This window comes from Prionailurus viverrinus, chromosome B2, assembly GCF_022837055.1.
Source record: "Prionailurus viverrinus isolate Anna chromosome B2, UM_Priviv_1.0, whole genome shotgun sequence".
NCBI classification, from domain to species: Eukaryota; Metazoa; Chordata; class Mammalia; order Carnivora; family Felidae; genus Prionailurus; species Prionailurus viverrinus.
Genome location: NC_062565.1, coordinates 4,825,253 through 4,842,440, shown reverse-complemented (window position 1 = coordinate 4,842,440; position 17,188 = coordinate 4,825,253). Strand labels below are relative to the sequence as shown.

General features: G+C 42.2%; 1 protein-coding gene and 1 long non-coding RNA gene across 3 annotated transcripts; one reads left to right on the top strand and one right to left on the bottom strand.

The window, feature by feature from the left end:
• Positions 1-787: 787 nt before the first annotated feature.
• Positions 788-4,943, bottom strand: LOC125165800 (uncharacterized). The gene is made up of 3 exons (XR_007152228.1): positions 4,802-4,943; positions 3,961-4,202; positions 788-1,185 (listed from the first exon to the last, which is right to left on the bottom strand). It is a non-coding gene; the product is annotated as an uncharacterized LOC125165800 (long non-coding RNA).
• A 136-nt stretch (positions 4,944-5,079) lies between these two features.
• On the top strand, positions 5,080-15,155 carry GMNN (geminin DNA replication inhibitor). Of its 2 annotated transcripts, none has more exons than XM_047859122.1 (7): positions 5,080-5,207; positions 7,001-7,058; positions 11,039-11,116; positions 11,675-11,822; positions 12,589-12,671; positions 12,983-13,093; positions 14,743-15,155. In XM_047859122.1, exons 2-7 carry the CDS (start codon positions 7,008-7,010, stop codon positions 14,902-14,904), a joined length of 633 nt encoding a protein of 210 aa, XP_047715078.1. In that variant the 5' UTR covers positions 5,080-5,207; positions 7,001-7,007; the 3' UTR covers positions 14,905-15,155. The 2 variants fall into 2 exon arrangements, with proteins under 2 accessions (XP_047715078.1, XP_047715080.1); XM_047859124.1 differs by lacking the exon at positions 5,080-5,207 and adding an exon at positions 5,479-5,698.
• Positions 15,156-17,188: the final 2,033 nt, after the last annotated feature.

Genomic DNA, 17,188 nt, shown 5'->3' with positions numbered 1-17,188 from the left:
AAACAAGTTAAAAAAGAAAAAAATAAAGTAGGAAAAAAAAGGTTTTTCTCCTTGAGTGCCCTTTTAAACTTTTTTTTTTTTTTTTTTTTTTAAGTAATTTTATTCCCAACATGGGGCTCAAACTCAGGATCCTGAGATCAAGAGTCATACGGGGGCCCTTTTAAAATGCAGGAACTGCCTAGCTCTGCTCTTAATACAAAAAAGTTGAAATGAAATGACCATAAGAAGGAAAGGTCACACAAATGGCAGGATGGCTTCGGTACCTGTCTGATCAGCCCAGGAGTGTATGCCGGCTGCTCCCACTCTGAGGTGAGGTGCAAGCGGCTGAGGAGGGCAGAATGGGAAAGCTGAAAAGCTTTCAGTTATGGTTTGAATTGTGTCCCCTTCCTTCCTCCCCAAATCCACAGGCTGAAGTCCTAACTCCCTGTACCTCACAATGTGACCTTATTTAAAGACAGGGTCTTTACAGAGGTAATCAAGTTAAAATGAGAGGGTGGGGGCACCTGGGTGGCTCAGTGGGTTGGGTGTCCAACTTCGGCTCAGGTCATGATCTCGTGGTCTGTGGGTTCAAGACGCACATCAGGCTCTGTGCTGACAGCTCGGAGCCTGGAGCCTGCTTTGGATTCTGTGTCTCCCCCTCTCTCTGCCCCTCCCCTGCTCACACTCTGTCTGTCTCTCTCAAATAAATAAACATTAAAAAAAAAATTGTAAACATTTCTTTAAAATACAAATACACTGGGGCGCCTGGCTGGCTCAGTAGGAACAGATTCAACCCTTGATCTCAGGGTCTGTGTTTGAGCCTCGCACTGGGTGCAGCGATTACTGAAATAAAATGAACTTTATAAAATACACTTTAAGAAAAATAAATAAAAAAGTAAAAATAAATACAATACAAATACAATGAAAACAAAAAATTACATATAATGGCTTATCTACAAGGTTTAAGGATTGTATTCACTATGTGTTTTATTTTTCATTTACTTGGTACCTTCTAACCGCCTGTTTACTGCCTTTTACCTTGAAGCTGATGTATCATCATTAACATTAGTATATGTCTCATATCATCGATTATTAAAATGTTACCTTAAAAATAAAAACCCCAGGGCGCATGGCTGGCTCAGTTGGTAGAACGTGCTACTCTTGATCTCAAGGTCAGGAATTCAAGCCCCACACTGGGCGTAGAGCCTATTTAGAAAAATAAAAAATAATAAAATCCCTAATTCTGATACATTGTTTGAATCTGGACTTTTTTCCTGCTTTGTTTTTCACCTTTGTGCATGTCTCAGGTAACCTAAAATGTAAATTCAACTACTATTTGAATATGATTCAGCACTTTTTGAAGAGAATGCAATGAATTGCTATTTGTTACCCCAGGGCAGTTTTCAGAAAAATAAAAATTATCATATAGTAGGCAATGTCTGAACTCTGGCTAAAAACCTTGGGTGCCCGGGTGGCTTAGTCGGTAAAGCATGTGACTCTTGGTTTCCGCTAGAGTTGTGATCTCACTTGTCGTGAGTTCCAGCCCGGCATCAGGCTCTGCGGGCTCTACAGGTTCTGGGCTGGCAGCACGGAGCCTGCTTGGGATGCTGTGTCTCTCCTCTCTCTCTCTGCCCTTCCACCACTCGTGCTATCTCTGTCCCTCTCAAAATAAAAGTAAACTTTAAAAAAAAAATAACTTGGGAATTTAGCTTAGCCTTAATAAATGATAAATTGTAAAAAGGTACATGCCATGTCAGTTGGTCCTCTTGATTTTCATTAGCATTTTAATCTGTCATTATTCCACGTTAAATGACTTGGTTTTGTTTGTCTATTACAGTACATTACTGTGTTTCTTTCTTTCTTCTCTTTTCACAATCTGATTATAAATGTTCTTGGGCAAGATACAAACAAACAGCTCTATAATGCACAGCAATGGAGTTTGTGCTTAGCTAGAAGTGGCTAAGAGAAAGATCACAGAAAAATATCCATGATTTTGTTTAAAGTTATATAATGTAACACTGCAATAAACTGATGGATTTTACAGGAGCCATTATTACTGCATAAAATTAATCCTATCAATACCCAAGGTTTCCTTACTGCAGATAAAACTACAGTATATTTGGATGCCTATAGAAAAATTCTGATTAAACTGCAACCACTTGTAACTTTTTTCCAGATCTCTACAAATGCGTTTTCTCTGAGTGCGTCCTCAGAAACAGTATGAAAGCATACATTTTGCAGACATTCTCAGTAGCTTAGGGGCTGGAGGATCTTCTGTCTCTGGAGAGAGGAGTATTTTCAGAACCTCTCTTTCTACATGTGGACTTTCAGTCAGAAGGTCTGAAGTCTCAGTCTGTCACTGCCTACAGGTCTGAGAGGTTGGCATGTAACTTACCCTCTCTGTCTTGTGAAGAAGGGAGTGGAAAGCATCTATGTGACAGGGCTACTAAGAGGATTCAGCGGGATGGCATATGTTATTTTAGAGCGGCCGCATCTCACTGAAATATAACGTGAGCCACATCCGTAATTACATTGTTTTCAGGTAGCCATATTCTAATAAGTGAAAAAGGGGGGTGCCAGGAGGCTCAGTCGATTCAGTGTCCGACTTCGGCTCAGGTCATGATCTCACGGTTCATAAGTTCGAGCCCCACACTGGGCTCTCTGCTGTCAGCGCAGAGCCCGCTCTGGATCCTCTGCTCCCACCTCACCCCCACCCCTCCTCTGCATATGGGCATGCTCTTTTTTTTCTCTTTCTCTCTCAATAAGAGACATTTTTTTTTTTTAATTTTTTTTTTCAACGTTTATTTATTTTTGGGACAGAGAGAGACAGAGCATGAACGGGGGAGGGGCAGACAGAGAGGGAGACACAGAATCGGAAACAGGCTCCAGGCTCTGAGCCATCAGCCCAGAGCCCGACGCGGGGCTCGAACTCACGGACCGCGAGATCGTGACCTGGCTGAAGTCGGACGCTTAACCGACTGCGCCACCCAGGCGCCCCTCAATAAGAGACATTTTTTAAAATTTAAAAAGTAATGGGGCGCCTGGGTGGCGCAGTCCGTTAAGCATCCGACTTCAGCCAGGTCACGATCTCACGGTCCGTGAGTTCGAGCCCCGCGTCGGGCTCTGGGCTGATGGCTCAGAGCCTGGAGCCTGTTTCCGATTCTGTGTCTCCCTCTCTCTCTGCCCCTCCCCCGTTCATGCTCTGTCTCTCTCTGTCCCAAAAATAAATAAACGTTGAAAAAAAAAATTAAAAAAAAAATAATAAAATTTAAAAAGTAAAAAAGAAATCAGTGAAATGAATTTTAACAATATATGCATTTAACTTAATATGTCCAAAGTATCATTTCCACAGGTAATCAATACAAAAAAATATGGAAATGGCTTACATTCTTTAGTACTAAATCTTTGGCATCCAGCATATATTTTACATTATAACATTTCGATGAAGACTAGAGAAATTTGAAGTGTATGACTAGTGGCCACCCAACTGGATAGCACAGGTACAGATGTGAGTTAGTCACATAAACTAGTTTTCACTTAGCAGGCAAAGCAGAAAGGATCTAATCTAAGCTGGTAAAATGGTTGCTTCAGATTCTGGGAACTTCACGATTTTTTCCTAAAATAGGCATCATCTCCTTTGGTATGTTGAATTAAGAAAAAGCAATACTGAACGTATACAGTAAAAGTCTCCCTACACCATTTCAAAACTAAACAATACTATTAGCAACTACTGATTACATTTGGGGAAGTGAGCTTCATGATACTATTGGAAAATCACCAATTCTCTTACTGCTCCTTAGGTCTTTAACTTTGGTGACCTCTAGATTCTGCCTCTCTGGTTTGCTTACCATTTTCATGTGGAAGAGATTTCTTTTCCAGCTTTTTAAGTCTGTTAAGGAACAGCACGAACTCTGCTTTACACCCTACGTAATACAGGCTACCTGAACATTACTTTTTATATACTTTTGAATATATACTTACCCATTTTGGGTCTTTCCAGTGATCCCTTTTCATCACACGGCTGAGTCAAGAAACTGGTAGCCAGAACTACTATTTTGACTGGCTGGTGTTTCAGTCAAATGATGCCATGCTGGGTCGCCTGGGTGGCTCAGTCGGTTGAGCATCTATCTGCCTCTTGATTTCAGCTCAGGCCATAGTTTCATGGTTTGTGGGTTCGAGTCCTGCATCAGGCTCTGGAAGCCTGGTTGGGCTTCTCTTTCTCTCTACATAAATAAACAAAAAAATGACACCATGCTTGTACTTGGTACTGGTCATCAGAATTCTCACTTTGGAAACCCAGTCTGTTTTCCAATCAATGGACTGTTTCCTTTATGAATTTAGCCTTATTTCTAACCAACAAAGCCAGGACCACATGACTGCTTTGTACCTTGTGAGCTCGGTCAAAAAGACATTGGTGAGATAGGCAGGGGGGCACGCGGGCACGCAGGTGAGAAAGCGCTTCCCGAAGGCGGCGCTGTGCGTGGCTGGTGATATTCCCTGAGAATGCTAATCCCCTGGAAAATTAAATGGGAAAACAGATCCGTAGTACCGTAGACGTAAACAAAAGACAGAACTTGGCGAACTCAAATGTGTCCACAAGCAGGCTGAGAGTTTTGCAGAGTAATGAGAAAACAAAGCTAGAGGTGTTGCTAAGGTGTCCCTGCCCCTTAAAACTGCAGTGACGTGTTCCCCCGCCTGGACCGACCCCGGGAGGGTGAGGGGCTGCAGGTCCGCGGCCCCCACCGCACCACAACACGGGAGCCCTCCACACCATTAGGAGTGCAGGAACCAGGGCTGTGCCGACAGGTGAGTCGTGCACTACCTATAGGAGAGCTTGTTCTCCCGGTGTTTTCCGTCTACCGGGGAGAGCTTCTTCCTCCCGCGCACAGGACACAAAGAAGACCGCATTCCACGCCCAAGGGCCTTCCGAGCGGAGGTCGGAAGGCAGCGACCTCGCGGGAGCAAAGACCTCCGAGCATCCCCACCCCACTCCGCGCTACTCCCACCGCGCAGGCGCGGGAAGGGGTGGGGCCGCCCGGGCGGAGGCGGGAGGCGATTCGCTGGATTCGTCTCGCGTCAACGGGTCACGTGACCATCGCGCCAGCCGAGCGGAGTTCGCAAGCTTTGCCGGGGGCGGGCGCCAGCCACTCCAGCTGCTGCGGGCTCTGTGCGAGGTGTTCCTGCCACGGCCTCCCGCGTCCGCCACGGGGATTGGGCGCTCCCATCCGGTAAGTGTGAGGGAAGTGGGTACGCGGGGGCCGCTCCCCGACGGCTGCCGGGCGGCGGCTGGGGGTCAGGGTGGCTGCGACCGGGACGTTGCGGGGGCCTTGGCGGGGGAGGCAGGGCCGGCGGGCGAGGGGCTGCCCCATTGGCTGGGTCGGTTTTGGCGCGCTCCGCCGTCCGCGCTCCCTATTGGTTGGCGGACGCGTCCCGGACGCGTGCGCCGCGGCGGGAGCTCCGGGGCAGGCCGCCGAGTTGCGGGTCCCCGGCTTCCAGTAGGGCTCCTGGTTGCGCCGCCGTTGGGCAGCCGGTGCCGTGAGAGATACGACTTGCGCGTGCCCGGCTGTCGGGCCAGACGGAACCCCCACCCTCTGCGGCTTCCTGGCCGGGATCCGAGGGGTCCGCAGCCTGGGCTCCCGGGGGGAGGTCTCTGGACCCTGCGATCCCGGTTTGGTAACCCTGGTGTGTCAGGTCGGTCAGCGTTTCCCACGCCGGAGAGGTAAGGGTGCAGGGTGCTGACCACGGTTTGATAAACACGCGAAAGATTGCACTTGGTCAGTGACCCTCCCCTGTTTTAACCCTGACTCTTACTGAAGCACATTTTACGTCGCAGTTTAGGAGCCAAACAAGGACATTAGACGTTTCACGAGGCAGTACTTAGGACCTCACACGCTGTGCACTCTTATATCTTCTCGTCTCTTCTGTTGTAAACAATGTTCATGACCTAGTGAATGATTCAGGGATCCCAGGCACTTTGAAAATAAACATTGCTCAGGGTAGTGGGTCCCCGCCCGCATTGGCTCAACCTAAAATAGGATAGAAAATAGCATCATACAGTTGGGGACTGTGTGTGTGCTGGGGCACAGGAGGTGTGTCATTGTCAAAGTTTGAAAGCCACTGCACTGAGTAAAGGCATACACCACAGAAGTCAGGGAGATCTATTTGGCTGGTATAGACCTATCCAGTACCTTCGAAGGTTGGATTTGGAGTGAGTTCTGGCCTTGTGGTCTGGTTAACCACATTGCGTAATCCCTTTATCTTCTCCCTCTTTCTTCCCTCAATGTCTCACTCAGTTCACGGTGGTGGTTAAACATTCCCTACAGATGTAATTATATAATCTCATTTGATTGGATATTAAATCACTACTAACTGCTGGTTACCAGAGCCAATTTTATTACAGCTTAAAGCTGCCTTTGAAACAGCAAAGTTAGAATGCTATTCTTTTTTTTTTTTTTTTAAAGTTTATTTCTTTTGAGAGAGACCCGAGACAGAGCGAGTTACGGGAGGGGGAGAGAGAGAATCCCAAACAGGCTCTGCGGTGGCAGCACAAAACCATAAGATCCTGACCTGAGCCAAAACCAAGAGTTTGGATGCTTAACCCACTGAGCCACCTGGGGGCCCCTAGAATGCTCTTCTTAAGGATGGACCTGAGCATACCCAAGTACCTGGTGACCGTATTTGCTTCTCTTGGTGACCATTTCTCAGATCTTTTCTGTATTTAATCCAGGACAGAATAGTGTTTTGTAAAACTGTTTAGAATACATAATTTTCCTTTTGTAACAAGATGTTTCCAACCAGAATTATTTGTGTGTATAATACAGATACTAAGAGTCACTAACTTTAGACACTTTTGTCATCGATAGGGCTGAGTTTGGGTACCGTGAGATGAGATAGTTCCACCATACAGTGGTAGGATTTCTATGGTTGTTAAGTATTTTCAACAACTACAAAAATCTGCACTCCACCTTCAGGTGCAAACCATTTTCTGCTTATGAATTACTAATCTTTTTTGCTTCATCAGGTGTATCATGAATCCCAATATGAAGCAGAAACATGAAGAAATCAAAGAGAACATAAAGGTATGTGATAGGATCACTTTTGTTTTAGAAAGCATGTGGTTAGAAGTAGTTTGACATAAGTTTAAAAAAATTTTTTTAAGTTTCTTTATCTTGAGAGAGACCGAGAGCACCAGCAGGGGAGGGGCAGAGACAGAGAGAGAGAATCCCAAGCACAGTCAGTGCAGAGCCTGACATGTGACTCGGACTCACAAAACCATTAGATCATGACGGAGCCGAAATCAAAAGTTGGGGACGCTTAACAGGCACCACCCAGGCACTCCTAGTTTGACATAATTTAACAAAATTTAACCTGGCTCTAATCTCTATAAACTTTGAAGTATCGAACTTTTAGCCAGAGGACAGGTAACAACAGAGAACCTTGAAAAAATTAATTATGGTGGAAAGTAAGTTTTATGATCCGTGAATGTGCTATGTTTTTTCCATTTATTGAGGTTATCTTTAAATTTCTTTCAATACTGTTTTGTAATTTTCAGAGTATTGAGTTTTATGCTCCTTTTGTTTAATTTTTTGCCTAAGTATTTTATTAATGCTATTGTAGATAGAATTGTTTCTTGCATTAAATTTTCTGTGTGCTCATTGCTAGCGTATAGAAAACAGGTGATTTTTATATTTTGAATTTGATGTGTCCTGCAGCCTTGCTGAAACTGTTTATTAGATTTAATAGTTTTTTAGTAGCTTCTTTAGGATTTTCCGTAAGATTGTGTTGCTTTCTTTCCACTCCTACGTTTTCTGAAATGATTTTTATTAAAATCCTTTGTATCTTTGGAATTCGTGTCTTTGAGCACAGAGACACATCTTGCATTATATCGTACGTGTTTTCAGAGTACATTATACTCCTTACCATCTAACCTGCTTGTTGTGCTACACTTTTTGAATCCCCATATAATAGTGTCACTGGAAATCTTATCCCAAATATTTATTCTTACAACAATAAGAACAGAGTTTAATTTTGAATTTGTAATTTTGACTGACTTTGCTCTTAAGGTTCGAAATGAATTTACAACTTCACTAGGTTCTGCTGCACAACTTAGCTGCTGAGGATTCCTGAGAATGAGACATCTTCGGGAAATCTATCAGTTTGCAGATTCAAATTAAATAGAGTAAATAAAAGCTTTTCATAAGGGATAGCAGATGCTTGCTAATAGGTGGTTGACTTTGCCTTAGTGTCCTTACATTATTTTTCTTAATACCGTGCATTGATAATTTGTATAAAAATTTTTAAATACTCAGAGTCAATAGTATAATACTCTCAATTAACAGTTACCAGGATATTGCCAGTCTTGTTTCATCTACATCCTCATTCACTCCTTGAGTCACCTAATTATTTTGAGGCAAATCCCAGATTTCAGCAGATCCTTCTATTTAAAGAGGAATCTAATGTTTACTAGCTAGAGTAAAACTATCTCGGATATAAAAGGATTAGAGTTCTGGTTGGTTCTGATTCAGCCTCCAAAACTGTGACCTTGGGTGAATTATTATTTTTATTTATTTATTTACCTTTTTGATGTTTATTTTTGAGACAATGCGAGAGACAGAGTGCAAGTGGCGGAGGGGCAGACAGAGGGAGACGCAATCTGAAACGGGCTCCAGGCTCTGAGCTGTCAGCACAGAGCTCGACTTGGGGCTCGAACTCATGAACCATGAGATCATGACCTGAGCGGAAGTCATTTGCTTAACCGACTGAGCCACTCAGGCACCCCTTGGGTAAATTATTTAGCATTGCAGCCTCTGTTCACATCTATGTAAAACAAGAAAATTGGACTAAAACTAGATCTGTAAGGGGCACCAGGGTGGCTCAGTGGTTGAGCGTCCGACTTCGGCTTAGGTCATGACCTCATGAGTTTGGGGTTTGAGCCCCTCATGACCTCATGAGTTTGGGGTTCATGGGTTTGAGCCCCACATCTGGCTCTGCTGAAAGCTCAGAGCCTGGAGCCTGCTTTGGATTCTGTGTCTCCCTGTCTCTCTGTTCCTCCTCTGCTCACGCTCTGTCCCTGTCTCTTAAAAAAAAATAAAATGTTAAAAAATTTTTTTTAAATAAAAATAGATCTGTAAGAGTGAATTATGGTTGCTCATGGCTTTCTTACCAATTGTATGCAAAATTCCCTGTGAGTAGTGCTTTTGTGTTTTTTTTTCCTTTTGAGGGAGAGAGAGAGAAGGGTTCACAGAATCTTAAATTGTTTTATAAAAACATGGCCCATTAATGTAGGAGAACATTTTGGCTCTAAAGAATCTGTTATTACAGTGTATAATCTGTATAAAGAAAATGACAATAGCAATATTACATCTTTGGGGCTGGATGCTTAAAGCTTACATGTATAAAAGTTAATCTTGAAAACTCATTTTTTTTCTGACAGTGATTTATCTGGCTTCTTTGGCCATTATAAGTAGCAAGCATTTAAATAAATTAACACCTCCCATTCTTAAGGATCCCAAGTTAGGTTTTCTTCTATTTGTCTGGGGGCTGGTGACTAATCTATAAAATGACATCTGCAATGTTGGTGTAATATTTGTTCTCAGAGTGGTTGGCATTTGTTCTTCGGTTAAACAGTGAGATAATGATCAGCGGTAGAAAGTTTACCGTGGGAAAGGCGAGCTCTTGCCATGTGAACTGCAGTATGGAATCGGTAACTTTCTCACGCTGCTTTGGTGTCATGTTCTTGCAGCCCTTGTTCGAGTGTGTACCTTTGTTTGCTGACCCATGGTGGCAGTATAACTAATGATTTTTTGCAAAAACAGGGCTTTCAGGTCAGGAAATCTATGGGAATCTGTTTCCATATTTTAAGGAAGGGTATATTTTTTTCAAAACTGGAGCATGGGCGTTTTACAGTACCCTGGCGCCTCCAGCACTGCCATTTTGGCCGTCTCCGGGTGAACAGGCTTGAAGCAAAACTGCTTCTGCAGTCAGGTCCTTTTATGGGTGTATTTGGTTTTGTGTAAAGTACGTTCTTGAAAATTATATTCCTGGGATGTGTGGGTGGCTCAGTCGGTTGAGCCTCTGACTTTGGCTCAGGTCGTGATCTCATGGTGCGGGAGTTTCAGTTTCAGCCCGCTCCCCATCCTGTGTCTCCCTCGCTCTCTGCCCCTCCCCCCCCACTCTTTCAAAAAAATGAACATTTAAAAAAAAAATTAAATTCCTTTGGTAAATACATACAAGTGTGTTAGGAAATGTTCACTATTTAACGAAGTCTGAGATGAATCCTTTTGTTTAGGGAAATAAGTATCTTGCAGTGTAAATAATTAACCTTTTTCCTCAATTTCCCTCTTCTGTGGGTTTCTACCATAAATGCTAAGACGTCTGTGTGGCAGATCTTTTTAAGAGGGAATACAAGTACTCCTGTTGTACTGGAATTCATCACGCATGGTTTGAAGTATTAGAGCTTAGAAATTTTGTTACATTTTTGTTCTAACTAGATGTGATTAGTTGACAAAATGACTGTAATAACAGCATATATTGAGATGGAAGGAGGACTGCTACTCGTGTAGCAAACTCCTCGTGTAGCAAACTCGTGTTTGGGTAATATGAGCCATTCTTAGGGTTTTTTCAAACTTTATTATAATTTTAGGGAGATAACACGTTTGCTAGTTGAATAAACCAATGTGTTGCTCATATGCAACATTATAAAAATTATATAGAAGAACAGGGGTGCCTGGGTGACTCAGTCGGTTAAGCGTCTAACTTCACTTCAGCTCAGGTCATGATCTCACTGTTGGTGAGTTCGAGCCCCGCGTCGGGCTCTGTGCTGACAGCTCAGAGCCTGGAGCCTGCTTTGGGTTCTGGGCCTCTGCCCCTCCCCCTGCTCACACTCTGTCTTTCTCTCAAAAATAAATAAGCAGTAGAAAGAAAAAAACAATAAAATTATATAGCAGAACAAATACTAGTGTTCTTAGTGTTTCTTTTTTCCTAAATTATAGCAGGAATAAAAGAGCAACAACCCATATAGCAACTCAGTAACCAGATAATAAATTATGTTGACTTCTAGAATAGTCCTGTCCCAAGAAGGACTCTGAAGATGATTCAGCCTTCTGCAGCTGGAGCTCTCGTTGGAAGAGAAAATGAGGTATGTGTTACTGGGCTGGAATGGGGTTCTGATGAGCCTGCCTTTACAGAGATGTCTAAATCATTGAAACCAGAGTAACAATTGCATGTTTCCCACAGCAGTGGTTTGTGTAGTGATGGTTGAGTTTAGGAAGTTCAGAATTGGTATGAATAATTAGTAGGACTGGGATGGTGTAGTAAGTTCTGAGTAGCCAACAGGAGTAATGTTTGATGTTTTGGGAATAAAATGTTAGATTTTATCTATCAGGATAGAATCACTGATGAGGGCTTCTAGGCTTTTGCAAGGTTGAAAATAACCTTTCTGTGGCACTCCGTTATTTAAACACTAAACATGATTTCAGCTAAGCCTTAGACCCAAGCCTAATCTAGTTGCTGCAAATAAGGTTTCTAAAATAACTATACATTTTTGTAGAGTTTTAAAATGTGTGATTTTTTAAAAGATCCAAAGATATAAAAAAGACAGACGAGCACTCTATTTTTAATACATACTGACAAAACCGCCCAACTTTCATTCATTAAATCAAAATAAATGAGATTGATGTATGTATTTTCATTATAGTTGGTTAAAGACTTGTCCAAAAGGAAACATTGGAACGACCAGTTAACATCTAAGAATTCCAGCGCTGGAGTTGTCATTGTCCCAGAACATAGTGAAAATAAAGATTTTAGTGGAGTTACTCAGGAAGCATTTGATCTTATGATTGCAGGTATGAAAATATGTATAACTTTTATCTTAAATTTCTTAATAAAGGTAAATATTTGTACAGTTATGATTTCTGTACACAATCTCTTAACCTGGAGACACAATTAGATATTTTACTCAAATGTTTTGGTAATTTAAAATTTCTTGGGGCGCCTGGGTGGCGCAGTCGGTTAAGCGTCCGACTTCAGCCGGGTCACCATCTCGCGGTCCGTGAGTTCGAGCCCCGCGTCGTGCTCTGGGCTGATGGCTGGGAGCCTGGACCCTGTTTCCGATTCTGTGTCTCCCTCTCTGTCTGCCCCTCGCCCATTCATGCTCTGTCTCTCTCTGTCCCAAAAATAAATAAACGTTGAAAAAAAAATTAAAAAAATAAAAATAAAAAAAAAATAAAATTTCTTATGGTTGTAAATACGCATACACTGTAAGTTTGGGCCGGCCTTACTGTTTGGTAAGATCCAGCTGTGGATGGTAGTGATTAATTAAGGGTTATAAAACTTGGAAATCGTCTTTTCAGAAGAAAAGTGTGTAGAGAATGGATTTGAAGAAAGGGATTTGAGTATGTCAGAAAATGAGGGGAGCCAGCGGAAACACGGCGAAGAGAGGGAGCCGGTTGGATCTACTCATTGTTGAATGGCAGTGGAGATCAAAGGGAACCGAGCGATGCTTTGTAAATCTTGTGGAAGGATTTGTTCAGTAGAAAAAAGTAGTGTTTTTTTGTAGCAGCATGTAACCTTGTCTTCAAGGTCTGTATGTAAAACATTCATTTATTTTAGAAAACCCATCCTCTCAATATTGGAAAGAAGTGGCAGAGAAACGGAGGAAGGCTCTCTATGAAGCACTTAAGGAAAATGAGAAAGTATGTACCAAATAGAATTTGTGGCAGTTTTTAACATTCCGGGAGGATTTTCCTTCTATTGCTTCACATGTTTGGTTAGAGCGATATAAATTAGCTTTGACGTTGGCCTAAGAAAGGTTTAATTAGAAAGGATTTATGCGTCAGAATTGTGATGCAAAAGCAGCTTCCTGTACCGAGAGCTGAAGGTGGTGGTGGTGGTGTTAGCAGCCTTCATGCTGCGTGTGTCTATCGGATATATACTTGGAGGCGTATGGTGTGGGTTTGTAGCATGGCAGGTGTATGGAATACTGAACTCTACTTATATCGTATAGCTTCATAAAGAGATTGAAGAGAAGGACAATGAAATTGCCCGCCTGAAAAAGGAAAATAAAGAATTGGCGGAAGTAGCAGAACACGTACAGTATATGGCAGAGGTAATAGAGGTAGGTATTTCAATGTTCTCCTGATGCAGAATCATCTGTTACAGTGGGACGCAGTAGTGTAATCAGTAAGGGTTTGGGCTCTGGAACCCGATTTCCTGGATGTGAGTCTTAGCTCCCTGCCTCGCACAATAAAGTTTGTTAAATCAGGTAAGTTATTTATCTTGTCAGGCCTTCATTTTCCTCATTTGTAAAATGGGACAATAGTGGGTGCTATGTGCTTGGTATGAAAATAATGAGTTAACAATGATGAAAGTTCAGAGAAGTCCTTGCCCGTAATAAGAGCCCAGTGATTGCAGATAATTCTCATGAAGCAACAGAACAGCTATTTTCTTGTAGAAATATAAAGAGACTTATTTACATGTGAAAAATTTATGGAAAATTTTTCTATTTTACAGTTCAAAGTTTTAAACTGGTTTTAATTTAACTTTAATGCCAGTGTGACATTACAGTCATATATAAAACTGTTAATTGGTGCACTAAATGAGTTTGGTGGTCGTATCTGACTTTTCAATTTGGAAGAAACTAATGTGTTTATAAGAATTAGCCTGCGGGGCACCTGGCTGGCTGTCGGTAGAGCATACATGACTCTTGATCTTGGGGTCATGAGTTCAAGCCCTACATTGGGTGTAGAGGTTACTTAAAAAAAAAAAAAGACTTAGGTTGATAATTGTTATTTTGCAGTCTTGAGCTAAAAAAAAGGTCTTGGGGAGCCTGGGTGGCTCAGTCGGTTAAGCATTCGACTTTGGCTCAGGTCACGATCTCACGGCTTGTGGGCTGACAGCTCAGAGCCGGGAGCCTGCTTCTGAGTCTGTGTCTCCCTCTCTCTGCCCCTCCCCTGCTCATGCTCGGTCGTGCTCCCTTGCTTGCTCTAGCTCTCTCTCTCTCTCTCTCTCTCTCAAAAATAAACATTAAAAAAAAATAGGTCTCAAAGTTACTTGTGTTTGCAAAAAATCATCTTGCTGGTAGGAAGAAAGTTTTTGAAATAAAAGCTTTTCTTGTACCGAATTGCTTACATTTTAAAGCCATGACAGAATTAATGTTTTGAGTTTTCACTTGGAAGTACTGAAATAGCTCACTCTTTTTTTGTAATAGCCTTTCTTAACTGCCATTGGTTCACAGCAGACTGGAAATTTAAAAACCTGGTCCTTCACCATAAGTAGCTTGAGAAGTGATTGGAGTTACACTGTGAAAGCATGCCAGTGCTTAAAAAAAAAAAAAAAAAAAATGGGCCAATTCGGGGCACCTGGGGTGGCTCAGTCAAACATCTGACTTGATTTTGGCTCAGGTCATGATCTTCTGGTTTGTGAATTTGAACCCCTTGTTGGGCTCTGTGCTGACAGTGTGGAGCCTGCTTGGGATTCTCTCTCCCTGTCTCTCTGCCTCTACTTGCTCACTCTCTCTCTCTCTCTCAAAAAAAAAATAAACTTGAAAAAAAATGAGCAAATGTTAAGTGCTGCAACTTTACTGAAATATGGTTTAGTATAGTAGAGGTTTTGATATAACATTTGATTGATTGTAGGTGACTTTAATGGGGAAGCATTATGAAAAGGACCTCATTAGAACATTGAGGGTAAATTATATCAGCATACTGCTAGTGGACTTGGGCTTTTAAGTATTTACGATAAATTGTTCGTTTATCATTTTAAAAGAGACTGCATGATGGACCTCTGGATAACTTCGAATCACCAAATAGTCAGGAATTTGATTCTGAAGAGGAAACTGGTGAGGACTCTGAAGTGGAAGATTCAGAAATCGGTACATGTGCTGAAGAAGTTGTATCTTCCTCTACAGATGCAAAACCACATGTGTGAAATTCTCTAATATTTGACTCTCGAGAAATATACTGCCAAAGTTTGCCTCCACTATAGTTCTTTGTAGCAGAACTGACAAATGTATAATGCAAAGTTGGAATCAAAGTTCCTTGTTTGAATCCTGGGACCCTGTTGTATTAAAATACAAATACTATGTATTTTTAATCTACGATGTTTTATGTAAATAGCATTTTCTCAGATGTCAGACACCACTTGTGTATATGATAAATAAACTTCAGTCTCGTGTTGAGTGTCGTGTGTACCTTGGAAGAATGAAGTATAAGCCGTCTGTATAGAAAATGTGTCCATTTCTGTGGTTTTTATGTTTTCTGTTCCTCTGCTATCTTAAGGGAAACAAGGAGAAAATGAATTTGTCCCTCTTAATACTGAGATAGTTGAAGTTTTTACTCCCAAATTTGGTTGTACCTCAAGCTCATTGTAGGGACTATTGGTTTCCAGATATTCTTACTGGGTACTTTAGATCATTGAGTAGGAGACTTCAGTATCAAAAGCTCCCCACATCAGATCAGCCAGGTAAATCAATCAGGCTGATCAGATCAGCCAGGTAAAGGCTCAACTGCCTGGTATAATCAGACTCTTCTCAGAAGCTTAAAATGGTCATGATCGTGACCATCTCTTGGGGGTTGGAAGGCAGGTGAAATTGCACTTAAGAGATGCAGGGGGACAAAAGGTAAAAGTTCTGAAACTTTCTCTTCACACATTTCACATATGGGATAGTATGGAGTATATATTGAGGAATAAGAGAGTAAGAGATTAAGTTAGAAATTTCCCATAGGTGTTTTGAATGAAGAAAAGGACAAAGGGAATTGTTTATAAAGTATATAGCACTGGGATAGAATGTGTTCTGTGAGAAGCATACACATACCTTCGTGTAGACTGGCAATAAAGAGCACGGTCAAGCCTTAAAGGACTATTTGCGGCAAGTTATTTATCCATATAAATCTTGATTTTTTTTTTTTTTTTAATTTTTAATGTTTATTTTTGAGAGAGAAACAGAGCATGAGCAGGGGAGGGGCAGAGAGAGAGAGGGAGACACAGAATCTGAAGCAGGTTCCAGGCTCTGAGCCGTCCGCACAGGGCCTGATGCGGGGCTCAATCTCACAAACTGACATCACCACCTCAGCCAAAGTTGGACGCTCAACTGACAGCCACCCAGGCTCACCTAATGTTCTTATCTCTTATGTTGAGATGAAGTCTGCCTCAGTGTTATTTGAAGATTAAAACATTTACTACAGTGTCTGAACTAAATGCTTTAAGAATGGAAGCGATTATTGGGGCTCCTGGGTGGCTCAGTTGGTTCAGCATCCATCCGACTTTGGCTCAGGTTATGATCTCCCAGTTTCTGAGTTTGAGCCCCACATCTGGCTCTGTGCTGTCAACTCAGAGCCTGGAGCCTGCTTCAGATTCTATGCCTCCCTCTCTCTCTGCCCCTTCCCTGTTTGCACTCTATTTTTGAGAGCGATAAACTAAAAAAAAAAAAGTGATTATTAATCTACAGCAACACTGTCCAGGAAACTTTCTGAGATGTTAGAAATATCTTTGCTGTCCAGTGTGATGACCAGTTAGCCATATGTGGCTGTTGAGGACTTGAGATGGGGCTAGTGGGAGTGAGGAACTGCATTTGTTTTTAAATGGCTGCATGAGGCCGATGGCTACTGTGTTAGTGCAGCTCTGTTTTAGGGATGGGCCACTAGCCCAAAGATGGAATTAAAGGCTAGAGGGGTGCCTGGGTGGTTCACTCAAGCATCCGACTCTTGATTTTCAGTGCAGGTCATGATCTCAGTTTGTGGGTTTGAGCCCCACGTAGGGCTTCACGCTGACAGTGTGGAGTCTGCTTGGGATTCTCCTCTCTCTGCCCCTCCCCAACTCATGCAATCATGCTTTGTCTCAAAAAGTCACAGTAGGCATAAACAACATGGACAGATCTCCATGACGTCGAGTGAAAGAAACAAGGTAAGAGTACCTGCTGTATGCTTCCATTTAAATACAACCAGAATCTTGATAGAAAGCAAATCAGTTGCCTAAGGACCTTGAGGTGGTTTTGAGGATGGATTTCAAGAGGAAACTTGGGGTGATAGATTTTTAAGCCTAGCAGTTGGGAACTAGTTGACAGAGAATTTGGAAGAATTACCTTTAGATGATGAGTCTCATTTTCCTTTTCTTTTTTTCTTAATGTTTATTTTTGAGAGCGAGAGTGTGAGTGGGGGAGGGACAGAGAGAGAGAGGGAGACACAGGATCTGAAGCAGGCTCCAGACTGTCAGC

Bases quoted from the DNA above. Each gene is read 5' to 3' on its own strand.
- GMNN (XM_047859122.1), top strand. From the start codon at position 7,008: ATGAATCCCAATATGAAGCAGAAACATGAAGAAATCAAAGAGAACATA. The intron at 7,059-11,038 runs GTATGTGATAGG...GTTGACTTCTAG, and splicing joins AAATCAAAGAGAACATAAAG to AATAGTCCTGTCCCAAGAAG. The intron at 11,823-12,588 runs GTATGAAAATAT...CATTTATTTTAG, and splicing joins ATTTGATCTTATGATTGCAG to AAAACCCATCCTCTCAATAT.